Genomic DNA, 19,107 nt, shown 5'->3' with positions numbered 1-19,107 from the left:
AGCTTGTTCAGAAAGACTAAGAGCTTCCCAAGCCATCTTGTTGACTGCTATTGAAACACAATACTATACTATATGGATCTCAATCTTATCCAGCAAGTCAGTTTTTTGTTAGTTCTTAAAAGTCGCATTGACTAAGTGCTACATTTACTCACATTCATTTTTGTTTGAACTGCCATATGATTTCCCATTGCCTGCTGTTTAAAACACAATCATTTCAAAGGCATAATGGCAGATTAGACACCAATTTCCCAGCCAAGGAAAGGAGTATGACTAGCAATATGTTTTTTAACTGCCTGTGTGTTTTCGACCATTTTCAAAAGGTAAGGCTATCTAAAGGGACACATTTCTGAAGCAAAAATATGTGCTCCATCGTACAGAATAGGAAATAAATACTTTCATTCCCATTACAACACTAAGTGCACATTTCAGTTCATACAGCCAAGCAAATATTGGCTGTGCATTCAAAATTCTACGTTTTGGAAAGACAGTTTGGAAGGAGTTGCCTCTGGAACTTGCCCGAGGCTGCTGTCATATAAAACTAGGCTGAAATTCATTTCTAATTAGAGCACATTGGGTTGCTTCTTAGCCTATTTTTGTGCATTTTCTTTTCTTTGGAGTCAGAGAACAGCAGTCTTGCAAGGATGGAAGAATCGTGGTTCAGTGCAAGAATCAGTCAGGATTCTCTGTGCCCCATACCTGTGAGAAATAGCCTTATTATCCAGATTATAAGGTAAAAGGTAAAAGGTAAAGGACCCCCGGATGGTTAAGTCCAGTCAAAGGCGACTATGGGGTTGCGGCGCTCATCTCGCTTTCAGGCTATGGGAGCCGGCGTTTGTCCACAGACAGCTTTCCAGGTCATGTGGCCAGAATGACTAAACCACTTCTGGCACAAAGGATCACCATGATGGAAACCATTTACCTTCCTGCCACAGCAGTACCTATTTATCTACTTGCACTGGTGTGCTTTCAAACTGCTAGGTTGGCAGGACCTGGGACAGAGGAATGGGAGCTCACTCCATTGTGGGGATTTGAACCGCCAACCTTCCGATTGGCAAGCCCAAGAGGCTCAGTGGTTTAGACCACAGCGCCACCCGCGTCCCTAGTCATTAGGTAATGCAAATCAGTTTTCCCCTTCTCCAGCATCCTCCATCCTACATTGTTCAGAAAGGTCCCCATGCCTCCTGGAAAAGGGCTTCAGTGAGTTTCTTTGATCTTTGACCTAGCCAACGATTTCTAATCGCCATTATAATCAAAGTTAACTTTCATGCACATAATTGTCAGTTTGATTAGAACCCAGTCAGTTGGTAGTTAACTTTAGAAAGCAGAAAACTAGTTATCTGCCTATGTTTTCCAAATCCTTCTGTGTTGAGAGCCATTTGAAGGAGATGATGGTTGCAGTCTCAACTTCAGCACAGTCCAAAAATGGTCCTGACCCAACTACCATTTTCCATATAAAACAATGTTTCGTTCACCTCACATACCCACCCTCTCCCTCCTCCTGAGAAAGTTGTCTCATGCCATAAGCAGTGAACCAAAGTCTCACTTATAAAAGGGTTTTCTTTATTTTTTTCATAATTTAGCTGAACCAACACAAAACTGAATACTGTAAAGCAACAAAAATGTTGAAACATTTTAATTTTTTGTTCAGTATTTACTAAATAAGGCTGCTACACTCCCTTACAAAATAAAAAATAAAACCATAACAGAAGAAAAAATCAGCGGAGTGGGGGAATCTGGCTCTCCAGTTCTTGTAATACAGGTGAAGTATCTGTGATCATTTATTGCATGACACTTTGAATCAGACATTGGTCATTTATAGTGCAGTCAGTTCATAATGCTTTTCAAGTGGCTGGGCTTTAATTGCTACTTGGACACTGATCAAAACCCTTAGGATGAAATAAGACCGTCCATGTACATGTTTTATTCATAGACACTATCACCTACAATTCATGGTTTCTTCAACCTGTGCATTAAAATAATCCCGAAAATTGGAAGAGGTCTTAAATAAACGAACTTCTTTTTCATACCTCTCATCTATGGTTGCTTGAACAATCCCTATATATTTTTTTTTTCTTTAGTAGCATAGAACTAGCATAATACTAAAAGTTAATTGGAGTATTTAGGTAGTATACTACAGTGGACATTGGGGGGGAAGTTTAATATTGGCAAATATTTGGGGGGGGGAGAGGAGGAAAGCTCATTTGTTGACCTCGTCATCATCACTGTGAGCAATACTTGTAGTAGACAAAAAGGTACCATGTTTGGAGGTTACTGGTCTACCTTCTTTCCTTCTCTTGTTTCTTAAATAGCACTCTTCACTGCCCCATATAATATTGGACAAGGGGGCTTTCTAAAGTATGAGATTAAACAAAGAAACCACCTATATCTTGATCAAGGAGCAAGCTGACCCTTATACCAAATTGGAAAGGAGGGGGAGAGAAGAGAGAGAGAGAGAAAAGAACTTAACTCAGTATGGGAAGTAAATGATTAAAATACTTTACACTGTTTTTTTACTGGTATACAAAAGACCACCCCCCTCAAAGAAAAAAGGGAGAAAATGAAAGGGGGGGGAAGAGAGAGAAAGCCTTCTAACAGTGCAATGGTTGAATGCATTTATGTAATATAAACAACATTATTCTTTGCTTTTTCTACAGAGTCCTCTCTGGTCATGCTTTACATCCAGAATGTCCCAATGGAAGAAAGCAAACTACACCAGTCACTTCAGAGACAACTGAAGTAATAAAACAACAACTCAACTCTGATCCATAATTTTTCTTTTCTTTTTTTTGTCATGACTGTCAGAGTTACCACGTTAATTGTTAAATAGGATTTTCTACAAATATACAACATATAAAAACTGTTAAATATATAACTTTAGGCTTTTCAAAATACATTTAATGATCTCTTTCAAACAAGTGTTACTTCCCCCCCACCCCACCCCTTGGATTTTGCTTTCCGGTGCTAAATGGTGTATCGGATGAGACATAGGCCACAAATGACCAAACATGCTCTTTGCAAATACTGTATTATCCAACTTTTAACGATCAAAAAATGGAACCATAGAAGAGGCATGTTGAACTGGTTAAACTCAAAATGGTTTTTTAGTACGAGAAGTCAATCTAAGCACAGAGGAGTAAAGGTGGTGCGTAGACAGTTTGTGTTGTTTCCGATCAAAGTTCTGTTTCCTTGTTGAAGAACGGCCGTTTCCCCTCCTTGTTCCCTTGCGTTTTCCCGTGTGCCTTTCCCCAAGAGCAGTTCCAGCCTCCTTTTCTGCAGTGTTCCATAAGGACTTTTGCTGGACGGCAATATTGCAGCACTGGGCGAGTGGAATTCGTGCAAGGTGGTCCCCATAGTACTGAACCCAAATAACCTTGTTGACAGTAACATCGTGTCCACTTTAAAATAGATTTTTGCTCTTTGGTCTATTGTATATACTGAAACATAAGAAAATAAAAGCAATTAGGCAGTCTAGGGCACAAGAAGAAATTGCCTTCTGCACCTTAGTGTCCCCCCGTAGACAAAACAGTCTTCTCTAAGGCTGATTGGGATGAATACTCTCCAACGTAGCTGACTCTTCCCGTCGAAACACGGCCACAGATCAAGTTCAGCAGTGGCGCAAAACGCAGATGAGACGTTAACTGTGAACCGGTGTTTTGTTTTGTTTTCGTATTGCTAATGCCCAAGCATTTCTCTCTCTCTCTCTTCCTTAGTCCAGTGCTCTTTAGTATGGTAGAACAGACTTTAGCTCATAACGTAGAATTATGCAGTCTTTGAGATGAAATACAGAGAAACAGACAGTTGAGTTGATGACATATAATGGATGATCCACAGCCGTGATACTTGACTAGGGAATGTAGCCCACACAGAGCTTAAAAACTCCTACAAGGCTTCTCCGTTGCTGCATTCGTCAGGAGACCTGCAAGTCAATAAGAACAAATGAGTTCATATCTTAACTGCAAACTTGATCAACAGACGTTTTAGACTAGTGTCGGCTATTTACTGATCCCCCACTGCCATCAGCTCCAAAAATATAAACTATTTGTCTTGGCTTTAACTGGGTAAAGAAAGTTCAATAAACATTTTCAAAAAAGAATGGAAGCTTATAAGATATTTTATACACAACACTCTGAAATGCAGCCTCATTTGGACACAGTATAGTACAGCGCAGTGAATAAATATGATTTATAACAGGTGTTTTCTGCTTAAGATGCAAGGTGATGTTCTGATTATTCAGTAGACTAATTTAATCAATACTGCCCTCTAGTGATACCATCACTAAACAGGTATTTATGATCAATATAATTAGATATTGATTTTTTAAAGGAGGAAATTAATAAATAAAAAATAACAACAGAAATTACTGTAAAATGAAGGCAAAATATAACCTATTTTATTAAAAACGGATAAAAGATTGTAGAGAAGCAGACAAAAAAAACGATAGCAAGAAACATTAAAAAATGTGTATACACAAGGTAGAACCAAAAAAGTAAAGGAAATGATTAATGATTAACATTAATGAAGCAAGGTTTTCTTTTTTAAAACAGCATTCCCCTCAGTTTATAGAATCTACTTCAGCATAACAGTAGATTACAGCTGTGTCATGCAAACCCGAATTCTAAACAGTAAAGCAATAATTCCTTTGGTATTATCACGTTTCCTCAATATTTAGAATGTTTACTATTGACGGACAAGAAAATAGAAAGCAGCAAACACCATCAAGCAAAACAGAGAACAACAGGATTACTCATATGTTTTGAACCTACCAATTTGAGAGGTAAATGCCTCCAGCAGTTTAACAAAAGGTCTGTGTATAAAGTCTCACATGGGGCACAAGGTTGATTTGAGAGTTCTGCTTTTATCCTCTCACCTTTCCCAGGAAAACACACCCCAGAACTCTTGCAAACAGCCTTTCCCTTTTGGACTAGTGGTCAGACTCCAACCCACATGACCTCAGACAGGTTGAAGGCAAAAAACTGGGTTGGTTATTGTGATATTTCCCTGTACAGTATATACATTTAGCAAGAAAACATCATTTGTAGCTGCTCCCTAACCAACCTTTCTATTTTGGCTTCTCTCGCTTGATCTTTTGAATCAGTATAATACTACAGCAACACTACACAAATCCTGTAGCTTACAATCAAAGGGTTGCTAGATTTAGAAACCTAAAGCAGCCGGGATTGCAAGATCATTGCTCATATGGAAAAAATTAATATCTGCACTAACAGGTGCATAAAAATCTGTATTTGTGTCTTGTCTCTGCTTCTACAGCAAACCAATACTCTAAAAGATTCATCAACGTCAAGAGTTTTTGCCTAGTTACCAGAAGGTTCACCCATTTCCCCTTTTTAGAAAACAAATAACTTATCCATGAAGAATTGTCTAAATATTTTATGGTGCCCATGCCAGATGGATAATATCTTTCTATGCAGACTGGGGGTATTGTTTAGGAGGGATGGGGGTGTTGCTGTTGGTTTTGTGTATCTTTATTTTAGATTTTGTTGTGAATCATGTGGAAATTGTTTTTGTGCTTTTTCATGTTTAATTTACTGTCTGTGTCCACTTTTGTTATGTTGTAGTTATGTATTCTTTTTACGCTGTCAGCCGCCTTGAGCACTGTTTGAACTGTGGAGAGGCAAATAGATTGAAGAATGTATGTATTTTGTTAAGATTATGGGGTGACCTCTAACATTAGTCATACTTGGCACAAACCCATTGAAATAAATAAACTGCCACCACTATATTCGTCTCACATGACGCTGCTGGCTTCATGTTTAACAACTGCTGAAACGATCCATTTATTGTGACCCTCTCCTTCCTCTTTCTGTCCAGGGTAAGAGCTGTCTTCTTGAGCAATTACAGCATTTGACGATCTTCTCTTTATTTTGGTGACCCTCCACATCTCTAAATCTGGTTTGGAGAATTGAGGAACTGCTTTGAGATGGAGCTGCAGGACGCTGTAGGAGGGATGGTGTGTGTGTGTGTGTGTGTGTGCGCGCGCGCCAATAATTACGTCCTTACATGTTCCTCTGATGGATTCCCTTCTGTCAGCAGTCAGTTAGCACCAGATACCTTCAAAAGCAAACAGCATCCCTCAGGAAATATCAAATTCCCCAGGTGCTGAGCTTTACACCCTAAACATTAGACAATAAAACCTCTGAGGGACCCATGTAAAGAGAGGAATGATGACTACACCACTATCTGCAGTAAAGCTAGATATTCCACGAAAACATCAACAGCAGCTTTCCCTAAAACTAACCGTGTATTTTAAAGCAGCAAGTCAGTTATTTGCTGAACTGCAGTATTTACACCATGATCCTGAATGGAAGAAATACCCAATGCAATTCAGTAAACGTATTTCCAAGCAATGGGTTTGGGTTTGGTAGTTAGGGTCTGAACGGCACTACGGCGCGCGCACACACACACACACACACACACACACACACACACACACAAGCGCTACAGCCAATTTCACATCCTTGGCCCTTGTATTATATCAGGTATGTATTGGAACCAATTTGGGGGTGGCTTTGTAGGCCAAACCTGCAGGTTTTCAGTTCTCTTTAATGGTTAAAAAGAATCTCAAAAAATAAATATTTTACAACATGTGATAGCATTCGTTTAAAGGTATTCTGGCATTTCAAAAGATAAGGTACACATGTTCATTGGATAGTTGTTGTCCTCCCCCCCCCCCATTTTAAAACTTGCTATTATAGCAAGTCATGCAATAACTAACCCCTGCTAAACAAGTTACCATGCCCCCTCCCCGCCTTTTAAAACAGAGCTAAAAAGCAGAAATATTAATGCAAGTTCTGATGTACACAAATCTGCCCATATGATAAAGCATTTCTCATATACTGAGGGCAGACAATAGCAAAGCGAGATCCTTGTTTATCTGTAGATTTTCTTAAACACTTGTTAAATAACACTTCTCTCTCTCTTGATTAAAACCCTTCAAATTAAACTTGTGTTGTACTGCGTTTTGTTTCAGGTTATAATAACCCAAAGAAATGCAGAATGCAATTTTGACAATGTCCCACTTTCTATTAGACAAACAGTAATGTACTTCTGCAATAAAAAAATAGGTTTTTCAAAAGAACGGATTTGTTTTCAAAACCAGCTGCATACCAATTGGTGATTTTGAAGCCACCGGGGGATCTCAGAGCTATTTCTGAAACCTACTAGGAACATTTTTATTAAAATCAAAGTATTTAATTGAAGCAATTTCCACAGGGTTGCTAGAACATGTGTAGGTGGTTCTAAGATGTCTCTTTTACAGGGTATTCTCTATTGTATGGTGCCTGTACAGAATATTTGTATATAGGGAGTTCATGCTAATATTCTCAGTTATATTCACTGTTTGAACTGTTGAATATATTCCATAGAAGCAACCATTTGGGGGGGGGGGCAAAGGTCATAAAAGAATAATACAAGTTTAGATAATGAGTGAGAAGAATTCAACCTTCTCTGGTTCACCCATCAGCCTCTAAGCCCCTTTTCTCCAACCTGCTTATCCAACCACTATTCCATGGACTAGGCTGATGGGGAGTAGCAGGGGGGAGATGGATCAGACCCTATCAAGCACCCAATGTCAACAAGGCAAAATATGGTTACAGGTAGGTAGCCGTGTTGGTCTGGATCGAAGTAAAATAAAAAAATTCCTTCAGTAGCACCTTAAAGACCAACTAAGTTTTTATTTTGGTATGAGCTTTCGTGTGCATGCACACTTCTATCTGAAGAAGTGTGCATGCACACGAAAGCTCATACCAAAATAAAAACTTAGTTGGTCTTTAAGGTGCTACTGAAGGAATTTTTTTAAGGCAAAATATGTTTCCATTTGGTTCATAGCTAGGCTTGGAATAATTCCTGCTGTTTCTCCATTAAGGATCGAACTCCTGTTGCAAATTACAATAGTGCCTTATAGGCAACAAACGAAAACCAACATAGCAACAGGCAAGGACTATGAAAGAGTTAACCGTCAATAGTACAGTGGTACCTCTAGTTACGAATTTAATGCTTTCCGAACGCACATTCGTAAGTAGAAAAAAATTGTAAGCCGAATCCCATAGGAATACATAGGGAGAAAAAAATCGTAAGTCGAAGCAACCCTATCTAAAAATTCGTAAGTAGAAAAAATCCTATCTAAACCGCATCCAAGATGGCGGATGGAGCTCCATTCGTAAGTAGAAACATTCGTAATTGGAGTTATTTGTAAGTAGAGGTACCACTGTATCATAGCTGCCAAGTTATCCCTTTTTTACAGGGATTTTCCCTTATGCTGAATAGGCTTCCTCGCGAGAAAAGCGAAAACTTGGCAGCTATGCACTGTATATGGCTCCAGCCTTATGGCCCAATTTTCATTATTACATTAATATAATCATTTGATGTCAGTTACCCTCAAAGACCAAGTAAGATGATGGTTAATCACAACCAAATTTCTTATACCCACGAATATGCAAATAATATGGTTCCACAGTTATATACAGTGGTACCTCGGGTTTCAAACACCTTGGGTTACGAACACTTCAGGTTACAAACTCCGCTAACCCGGACGTAGTACCTCGGGTTACGAATTTTGCCCCAGGATGAGAATGGAAATCGTGTGCCGGCGGCGAGGCGGCAGCAGGAGGCCCCATTAGCGAAAGCACACCTCAGGTTAAGAACGGTTTCGAGTTATGAACAGACCTCCGGAACGAATTAAGTTCGTAACCTGAGGTACCACTGTACTAAAATTGAATAAACTTGAGACCACATCTAAGCTATGCTTGTTTGACATACCGGTAGTTCAAGCGCTATTTTGGTATTGTACTAGGGGGCTGTCACTCCATTTGCTGTTCTCGCCAACCCTACCTACCAACCCCTTGCTCCACTACCTTGCTCCACACCTGGCCAGCCACTCCATCCTCCCTTTGCACCTGACCAAAATCCCCTTTCTTTACACCTCACCTAACCCTTCACAGCTTGCACAAAACCCCTCCCCGCTGCATTGGCCATGGCCACCTATTGGCAACTATTGAAATTGTAGCATGATGGCAATCTTGCAATTTTACTATATAGTAATAAATTTTGTGTTGTTTGTCCATTTTAGCATTTTTATTGTGTGTTCTAATTTTTTTAAAAAAAACTTTATTCTTAGTACACCTGGCATTTCTGCTCAATAACAAAACACAGAATTGCAATTTTCTTCTAATATCCTTTATGCTTTGTGGGATGTTGCTATATGTAGTATATTTGGTCTGCTATATACAAGAGTAGTGCAACTAAGGTTTATTATTTCTTATTACAAAAATATGGGCTTTTTTTAAAAAAAAGAAATTGTTTCTCAATTGCAGCTCTATAAATTTTGAACTAATCATCCAAATGACTGACTTTTAAAAAAGAATCAGCCTATTATTCTCTTTATGGATATTAATTAAAGAAAAGAGACCATTTAAAGGGGGAATAATTAGAATCATATGCAACACCATCTCATTATGCTTACTTACAAGTAAGTTACACTGAGTTATGTGACTCTTATTAGCTAGTAAGTATGTTTAGGATCGCAGCCTTTAAGGACTAGGGGGCCTGCATCAAAGAAAAAGCTGATTTATTTCAAACCTCATGTGAAACTCTGCAGCTCATTCTCCACCTGTTTGGCTTCTTTGCTTTTTCAAACTCCCATCCCACAGTCCTGCTTTACTTGAAAAGGTATTACTAGTTATCTTTGAACCAATATGCAAAATTCAGTCTTCCCTCATCTCCAGCTGATCCCATCAACAACCAAAACAATCTGGTTCAGATGTAGGTTTCGATGCCACAGGTAAGCGAATAGCAATTTGATTTGAGGCCGCAGCCAACACTGTAGCATCTGAATCAAGCACTGCAAAACAATTACTGACAGGAATGTTAATCTCAAAAGGGAGTGCTGGACAAACAAAAATTAATTCTGCTCTGTTTAGATTTCGGCACAGAGGGACTAAGGGCAGGACTAGACACACACACACACACACACACACACACACACACACTGAACTTTGATTTCTTATGAGGTATCTCGCAAGGAACAGCTCAGAAGAAAAAATGCCTCTACCCTTTCTTATATAATGCAACTAATGCAAAACCAAGTTGCCTACGGAAATTTCACTACCGGCTCACAGCATGGCTTCTTGCTCTCCTCAGTTGTCACCACTGGATTACAGGTCCTCTCCCAGAAGGGTTCTCTCATTCTCTAAATCTCCAATTCCAATTTACTTCATTTGACCAATCATGCTTTTACTCCTTGTAGGACTCTTACCTTTGGTTTTCTTTTAGAAACCAATCACTGGTTTTATAAAGATAGTGTAACTCAATCATCAACAACAATTCGTTGAACTCTTGATGTATCCAAATTACCTCTGGTCCATTTTTATTTTTATTTTATTTTTTAATCAGGCTGTTTATTTGTCACAGTTGCCTGGAATCTGCATTCTGTGTAGTAAACATAGTTGTTTGGGCAAAGATCTTTTGATTGGAGTTGTGCACATACTCCACAGTGAAGTTAAATCTGCTTCAAGTTGCTCAACTACTAACAGTGTATGTAACAAGGCTGGATCTACACAGCTATAAAGAATGCTCTGAAAACGATTTGCAAAAATAGTTGTAAAGCTGACAACTGAAAGCTGACAGTTGCAATTTCAGCTCTACAGCGCCATCTGATGTCACAGCGTTATAACACATTTATAACGCTGTATTTTGACTAATGTAGCTGAGTCCCATGAATGCACAACTTAGCAATCCTTGTCTATTTTTCCTCAAATAGTTAATCTCTCGGCATTATTTAAAACCAAAAAAGGAGGGGGGGAAATACTGAAATCAAAATGGACTTCCAGCTTAAATTAACACTATAGTTTGCATTCTCTTCCTTGCTCCTTCTAATAACAGGTATTTCGTTGACCTTAGGGGGTCATAAAACTGCTACGCAGAAGAAATGTAATGAACTGGAAAAGCAAACAAGCCTGATGTGAAGAGAGAAGCCAGGGTACTGTAGTGGCAATGTCATTAGTCAAATCCAGTGAGATACACGATCTGCTATTTATCATTGTGCCATTTCTGAACTGATAATCACATGCAGCAGTTCAACAAGAACCCATTAGCATTAAACTTGTCCTCCACTTCAGAACTTCGCTTTCTAAAAGCAAAGCTCTGCTTCTTGGTCAGGGGTCCACAGTCGTGTTTGCGAATACAGCGTTTACTCTCCCGACAACATTTCAACTTGCGAGAGTCCCATTTTCTGGAGCCAAGAGAAGGATTGGGTTTTACTTGACATTATACCAGGTTCTGAAGTCAATCAGAGCGCACTGAGATTTCTAGCCATCAGGCCATTCCGAAACAAAGTTTAACACCGTAAAAGTGAAATAAGGTAGCATAAATAGAAAATAACGTGGACATAAATAAACTGCAACAGAGATAAACCTAGCCATGCTTAATTTCCTTGGCAAATCACAACTTGTGCTTAAAAAGGGAGTGAAACATTTCACTGCCTTCTGAGTGTCTCAGAATAATATGACAAGGATGAAGACAGTCTTACTTGAACTGGAGACATTTCAAGAACTTCTAAAGGTTGTATAACGGGGCTAAGAGAGAGACAAGCCTGTATCCCCAAATTTGCGTTAGGACTCAAAGTACCGTGTGATATGTCAGAGACAAAACTCTTGTTCTTTGAAGGGGCAGGGATTTTGGCAAACACAAATGTTGGCCTGGCTACCAAAGCTACCCGGAGATTTTAAAACCCTGTTCTTACTAAGTGCAGACAAGGTTTTCCTTTTTCCAGCTTTGGCCAAACTTAAGAAAACTAGAATAAATTGAATGTTTAAAGTTGTTGAGAAACTACAAGGAATTTAATCTCTCCCCCCCTCCTTTTTTTGGAGGCTATGAGAAAGGAGAGAATCTCTCGGGAACTATAGAAGCACCGAGTATTAGCAGTTATAAAATACACTACCAAATTAAATGGCTAGGGTCTGAAGAAATAATTGCAGTCCAGATGGCAAGGGAAGGTGAAAACCCAGATCTCTCTGTACACATGACAGTGACAAAGATTTCCCTCAAGAAAAAGACACATGCTTGGAATGCCTGAAGCTTGGGCTACAGAAACAAATGCACACAGAGACACTCACCCGCACCCTAGAAGCAGAAAATAGCCACACCCAATGTCTGTGTTCCACAATAAAAGCACAGACACACTCTTCTGATGCTATGATAGAACTGAGGAAGGCACCTGCTTGGGGGGCTGCATTTGACTGTACTGTTTTTTTCAAAAACATTTTGCAAGAAATAACGTATCAACCAACATACAGACAAAAACAGTGCCTTTCAGGAAAATATTCACAGTAATACAGTGGTACCTTGGTTCTCAAACGCCTTGGTACTCAAACAACTTAGCACCCAAACACTGCAAACCCGGAAGTAAGTGTTCCGGGTTGCAAATTTTTTTTTGGGGGGGGGCAAGTCAAATGTGCTCCGTTTTGAGTGTTACACTTCTCATTTGAGTGCCACACTTCTGTTTTGAGTGTTACACTGAGGTCTGTCTGTTTTTGATATTTATTTTGCTTTTTTGTGGCGCTTTTTTGTGTGTGACTGTGTGGAACCCAGTTCAGCTACTGATTGGCTGATTGTGTGACTGCAGTACATTGTTTATTCCTTTCAATTTGTGGATCGATGGTCTCGTTAGATAGTAAAATTCATGTTAAATTGCTGTTTCAGGGGTTGTTTTTTGGAAGTCTGCAATGGATTAGTCCGTTTTGCATTACTTTCTATGACAAAGTGTGCCTTGATTTTGGAATGATTTTGGAACTGGGTCAGGTCAGAGCCCTGAGTTGGTGTGTGCATGCATATAAAGCAGGCACGTGGCCCTAAAACTCATAAATTACACTATCATAATTTTTTAAAAGAAAAGAAAACCTTATTTTTGTTTCTTGAAATTCTCAGCACTGAAAACTTCCTGCTAATATCAAATAAAAGGCTAAAACCACAGTAATTGTAAGCTATTAACAGTAATTATGCCTCAGTGCAATAGTTCACAGATCATGCTAAGGGTAAACATGTGGTCTCCTGGATAGGAGATCATGGTTACTCTGCTCCTTTCTCATTCATTCTTCAGCAGTAGTGATCTAAGACATTGTTTGGTTTAGTGCAGGCATCCCCAAACTGCAGCCCTCCAGATGTTTTGGCCTACAACTCCCATGATCCCTAGCTAACAAGACCAGTGGTCGGGGAAGATGGGAATTGTAGTCCAAAACATCTGGAGGGCCAAAGTTTGGGGATGCTTGGTTTAGTGTGTTGTCAGAACCGTAGCCTGTGGTTTAGCTTTCTCCAGACTAGCTATAAGCTGTAACCAAGGTTCAGCTTATGGTTTATGGCTTGTGGTTTGTCTGGTAGAGCTAAACCATGACTCTGGGTTCAGACAACAAACTAAGTCAGGCCATGCCTTGGCACTGTGTGGCAGTGGAAAGGCCAGGGAGCAGCCAAGCAGCTGCAACATTCTCTCCTAGAGCCTGTGGGTTTGCACTAAATAATGGTTTGGCAAGTATGCAGTGCAAATTAGATCACTGTCTTAAAGTCCAAAACATGATATATTAGCAGCACCTGATTCCTACAAGTTAACTGCTCTAACTAGTAAAGAGTTTTGGCCTTCTTCTTTCAATAGACCAGGGCTATGTGCATAAATGCTATGATTTCAGGGCTATAGTCATAACTATCTTACTCATTGCCATGGACTTACAGAATTAAGACAATCAACAGGGGAGATCATATCTTGAGAGACACTTTCACGAGATAATAAACTTGATTCCTAGCTTGCAAATCTAGATTAAAGGCAATCCTGGATAACACTAGCTATGATTAGCATCAGTGCAGATGTTATGCTACACCATGCTGAATCCTGAAAAGGAGGGGAGATTTTCATGGGATAGAGAATGCAAGAGATGGGGTTATGGCTACAATATTGCAGCAGCGATGCCAATTTTCATATTTTATAATCCAACTGCATACCTTCTTCGCTCCATTCAATCCAGTATTCTTTCACAATACTTATACACAAATAGTAACTGGATAATAACAAGTCTCTCTCTTTTATAACATTTTTTTAAAAAAATTATAAAGGTGCTTTATATATGGTACTAAATTTGTTAATTTCTTGAACAGCAACATTCTGCCCATTCTACTCTTGGGACTTTTGTTACAACCTGGCAGCACAATGGGCCAAACATTCTGACACCTGGAATTTCTTGGGCTGTCTCCAAAGGTAAGGTGGGGGTAGAATCTTCCAACAAACTCAATGCTTTGCCAGAGGTCATTGCTGGGAGTGGCATTTATGGCAAATAACCCAGACTGCAGTGAAACCTTCAGCTATTCAGATTCAGCAGCGCATTCAGAAAGCAATGTTATCACAAACTGTTACAATGTCATCTGTCCTTATAGAACATATCGACCTTTAGAAACAAGTTCACAATAGCTACTATGTCTGTAATAAAAAGAAAAGAAAAGTATTCATACAGATACGCAAGCTAAATCATTTCTCTCCCTCTTCTAGCCACTAAGTCCAATTCTCCTTAGAAAAATGAGTCATGATGCAAAGTTGTTCTAGGTTCCCAAGATTAAAGCAAAACAAAGAAAACTCAATATCTGAGGAGGTTGTTTTCATTTGTTTATCTTACAGTAACTTCAAAGGAACATGCAAAAACAGGACTACACTTGTAATAAGGTTCTTTCACTGACGTTTCCCTTCATGTACAGAGGATGTGGGAGTTTCTTCACGGGAATTCCTTAAGTCTTTTTATTTGACTTTTGCAAGGAAATCAACACAATTTTCTTCAAAACCTGGGATGCATCACATTCATGAAAAATGTATAATGCGAAGGTAATTTTCATGCATACTGGATCCAGGTGTAAACAGAGATATATATATACCTGATTCAATACTGCTTAGTCACTTTGGAATCTCCTTCTTAACACATGTACAAAGTGTCAGGAGATAATGTTCAAGGGCTAGCAAATACCTGGGGCAAACAGGTAGCTCTCATTGTCTGGCAACTCAGGAATAGCCTGCTAGCTCAGCAATACGTTGCCCAGAGTAAGTGCTGATGAACACTTACCTTTCCCCTGTACTTTCTAGAATCACTGAAAACCTGAAGAGCTGTTTGCTCCGATTCAGCTTTAAGAACTGGGTTTTGCAAGGAAAACTCCAGAGGTGAAAGTGGGGGGGGGGCACTCGGGGATGGAACTTTAAAGTGTGGACCTGTGTCTGGAAACAGTGGAGCAAAAGGCATGTGTGGATAAGCCCTACAGGAAAGCAATATATCTTGCAGCCTGCACAAGCATGGTGCAGAGTTATGCATTACCAAAAGAGGGGGAATGGAGCAACACAGAGGAGGCCAAAAGAGGGCACATAATTGCATAAAAATCCCATGTGTTGATTGTTATGTATAGACACTCATTTGGAAATAACTACTAAAACTTAAATAGAAATACAGGACATCTCACCATAGTAGCGAAGACTGTGACCGGGTGACCTGTGTCTGCTGTCCGGGTGCTAACTCTTGATGGGTAGCTTCAAGGCCTTAGGATTCTTTATCTTTAATTCAGACTTGGACCAGACACCTCTTCAGACAGTGAACACCTTTAAACAGAAGACTAACCTATGATATCCCTTCAAAAGGAGGACTGTCGTCTATAAAGTAGGACACCTGGCTACGCAGGAGGGATGGGTAAATGTGTCCATTTCAGTTTTACTTCGTTTCTCTCCCCCCCCCCAATTTTAAGTTAACCGTATTTCTACATTAGTTTGCATTATTAAAAAAAAGATGGTCTCATGTAAATTCATTAGCATTTTCTTGCAGTCGTACCTCAGAAGTCGAACGGAATCTGTTTCGGAAGTCTGTTCAACTTCCAAAACATTCAGAAACCAAGGTGCGGCTTCCGATTGGCTGCAGGAAGCTCCTGCAGCCAATCGGAAGCCGTGAAACCTGCGTCGGACATTCGGGATCCAAAGAACGTTCGCAAACCGCAACACTCACTTCCAGGGTTTGCGGCGTTCTGGAGCCAAAATGTTCGACTCGCAAGGCGTTTGACTTCCGAGGTATGACTGTACAAACATTTGTATGCAATATTGTCTAATATATACACTTTCCCCAAGCATTTCCCCCCAAACAATGCATTTTGTATGTGTTTCCCCCCCCCCACTTATATGTGCACACTGTACTCTGCTGTGTGCATATTCATACACTTTTCTGGGCTGGCACACTTCACTGAAAATTTTGAAGAAGGGTGGCTGTGTTTCAGTTCTCGTATTGTTATGAAAAGTGCAAATTAAGTCAGCTTTTGCCTGTAAATATGAACTGAATCGAACTTCTCCCTCGTCCCTACTTGTCAGGATGGGATCTGTTTTTGTTATCAACTGATGACCAGCAGGAGCAAGAGTGAAGTGGGAATGTGGGGAAAGAGTTCTGCCTGGTACTGCCTTTACTTCCATCACCTGATCATCAACCTCAACTGCACAGGAATCGAGGGCTGAAGCACATTGCTTCTAGTTCAAACCCCACAGTAGAGGGCAACTAGGGTTGCCATAGAGGACAGGACTTCTGTGCCTTTAATTGCCCCGCTCTCTTTTGAGTCTGGAAACCTTAAAAAGAAACCAGCAGACCCTTTGTTTAATTTCCAAGCAAAGGGTCTGCTGGTTTCTCTTGAAGGTTTCCAGACTCAAAAGAGAGCAGGGCAACTAAAGGCACAGAAGTCCTGTCCTCTATTGAGTCTGGCAACCCTAAGGGCAACTTATTACCAAACCTTCATCCAAATAAATATCCATAAACAGGTACAATCTAGTTAACATAGATGGTCCCAAAAGCACTTTTATTCATGAGCTGGGAGTGAGATAAAGGCCAAATGATGGAGGAACCAAGTAGGGAATAACCTTCCATTTCCCCTACAATTTCATCTCTTTTCTTGAGCAGAATATTATTTTCCATGACCATTTATTGAAGCAGTCTACAGGGTAAGGTGAAATCTTGTTGGGGGAAATTCAAGCATTTTCATTATTTGGGCTTTTTAAGAAGTGCACACACTATGTCGAAGCATATCAATATGTTATAGTTAACTGAGGAGGTAAAACTCTGCTCAAGCCATATTCCCAGACCAGCTAATTTTCTTATGTGGGTGGATTGCCCCCACTCCATGTATAGAAAAATATCCAATCCTTTAAAGACCCAACTGCGGTCTGAAGTAGTACAACCTCACACAGAATTATCAACTAAAAAGAAACATAAACCATGAACCAGGGTGGATAAAAATCAACAATGTTTTTTAATTTTTTTTTAAATCATATTTTTTAATTTAAATCAGATTTTTTAAATTTTGAATTAGATTTTTTAAAATAAAATGTTTTTGGAGGAAAAATATTTCTAAAGATAGTTTTCTATTTAAGTTACATTATATTCCAAAGGCTATTCATCAGGAAATGATTTGTTTTAAGTTTTTCATGTGTGCTAAAACTCACGGTTTTTTTTTTTATAAAAAAAAACACGTTTAAACACATCAGTTAGCAAACACGGATACATATGCTATAATGTTATTGTTTTAGTTAAATAAATTGTTTAAATTGTTATTAAGGAAATGATTATTTTTCACCTTCCAATAATGTACAGCAGAAAGGTTGTCCAAATACGGTATAAACAGTTAACTTATTAAACCTCACAATAATTTCATAATTATCTGTCTAGGTATTCTAACTGTATAACCAAATCAGTAATTTTTGATATAACTGTAAAAACTACTCTGAAAATTTATTATTCCAAAAATGAATTCATCTGGTTGTAAATATTAAGATTATACCAGCAAGAATGAGTCTTTCTGTAAAAAAAGTGATTTAAATCAAGTTTACTGACTAGTGATTTAAATTGTGATTTGGATATCAAATCCACCCTGCCATGAACAAATAAAATGCTGAGAAGTTACCAATATAAAGTGTAATCCCAAGTCAGTACTATCAAGCAGCATCTCTCCATCCATACAACATTGTTCTATCTACAAATCCATATGAGAGTTTTAGGTTTTGAGCGACAGAAGGAAATGAAACTAATCAGCATTAAATAAACTCGGTTAGAAATCACGATGGCTGGAAAGGTGATAGAAACTATCATCACAGTGTAGGCTATTATTGGCTTTATGAAATTAAATGTGAACTTGGGGTAGGGCAATATAAATTAAATGCTTTACTGTTCTAAATAGGATTGACAGTTAATTTCAACTATGAAGAATGCAAATGAGAATAATTTGGAAATCACCATGTTCAAAACAGAATCAGAGTTTTGCTCAGACGTTCTGCTTCCCTACACCTTATGATATGCAAAATGGCACAGATGCTTGGACAACCCTTCGACACACTTCTGTGAGGCACAGCAAAGTATCCAATGACATTGTGTGTTGCATGTTAATTCACAATGGGCGCAAATATCATCTTTCAGATGCAAGATCTGGTACCCAGGATGTTGTACGTAGGCCAGTTTTACAGTGTTTCAATGACGTATCTAAAATGAATATCTCACTGTAGCTTTTGCATTTATAGAAGACAAACATTAAAAGCCACGTTTCATCAATCATGCACACTTTTGCTAAATTAAAAAAATGAGCTCTTCAAAGGCAAGCATGCACATTACTGGTAATGCCAATGCAGATGAACTACATCTTTTGCAAGTGCTGAGCAGCATCCAATACACTGTGCCCACCAAAAAGCAAACTATGCATGGTATAGAATCACAGAACCATAGATTTGGAAGGGACCCCGTAGGACATCCAGTCCAACCCACTGCAATGCATCTCTACTAGATCACACATGACAGATGACTATCTAACCTCTGCTTATAAACCTCCAAGGAAGGAGAGTCCACCACCTCTCATGGGTGTCTGTTCCACTGTCAAACAGCTCTTGCTGTCAAAAGGTTCTTCTTGATGTTTTGTTGAAATCTCCTTTCTTGTAACTTGAAGCTTGGGTCCTACCCTCTGGATCAGGAGAAAACAATCTTGCTCTATTCTCCATGTGACAGCCCTTTAGCTACTTAAAGATGGCTATCATATCACCTCTCAGGCTAAACATTCCCGATTCCC

At 39.2% G+C, this 19,107-nt stretch overlaps 1 protein-coding gene across 3 annotated transcripts in view; it reads right to left on the bottom strand.

Moving 5' to 3' along the window:
* Positions 1–1,543: 1,543 nt before the first annotated feature.
* The window catches only part of TAFA5 (TAFA chemokine like family member 5), a 238,489-nt gene continuing 220,925 nt past the window's right edge, over positions 1,544–19,107 (bottom strand). The window contains exons 4-5 of one of the 3 annotated variants that reach the window (XM_088652575.1): positions 15,493–15,628; positions 1,544–3,916 (exon numbers count right to left, since the gene is read on the bottom strand). In XM_088652575.1, coding sequence (XP_088508701.1) covers positions 15,614–15,628 — 15 coding nt within the window. In that variant the 3' untranslated portion in view covers positions 1,544–3,916; positions 15,493–15,613. The remainder of the gene's footprint in view (positions 3,917–15,492; positions 15,629–19,107) is intronic. The other 2 variants (XM_088652574.1, XM_088652576.1) reach the window with 2 other exon arrangements.

The sequence above is a fragment of the Zootoca vivipara genome, chromosome 9 (assembly GCF_965207765.1).
Source record: "Zootoca vivipara chromosome 9, rZooViv2.hap1.1, whole genome shotgun sequence".
Lineage (NCBI taxonomy): Eukaryota > Metazoa > Chordata > Lepidosauria > Squamata > Lacertidae > Zootoca > Zootoca vivipara.
The sequence above is the reverse complement of the archived record's forward strand: the minus strand, read 5'-3'. Positions and strand labels throughout refer to the sequence as shown.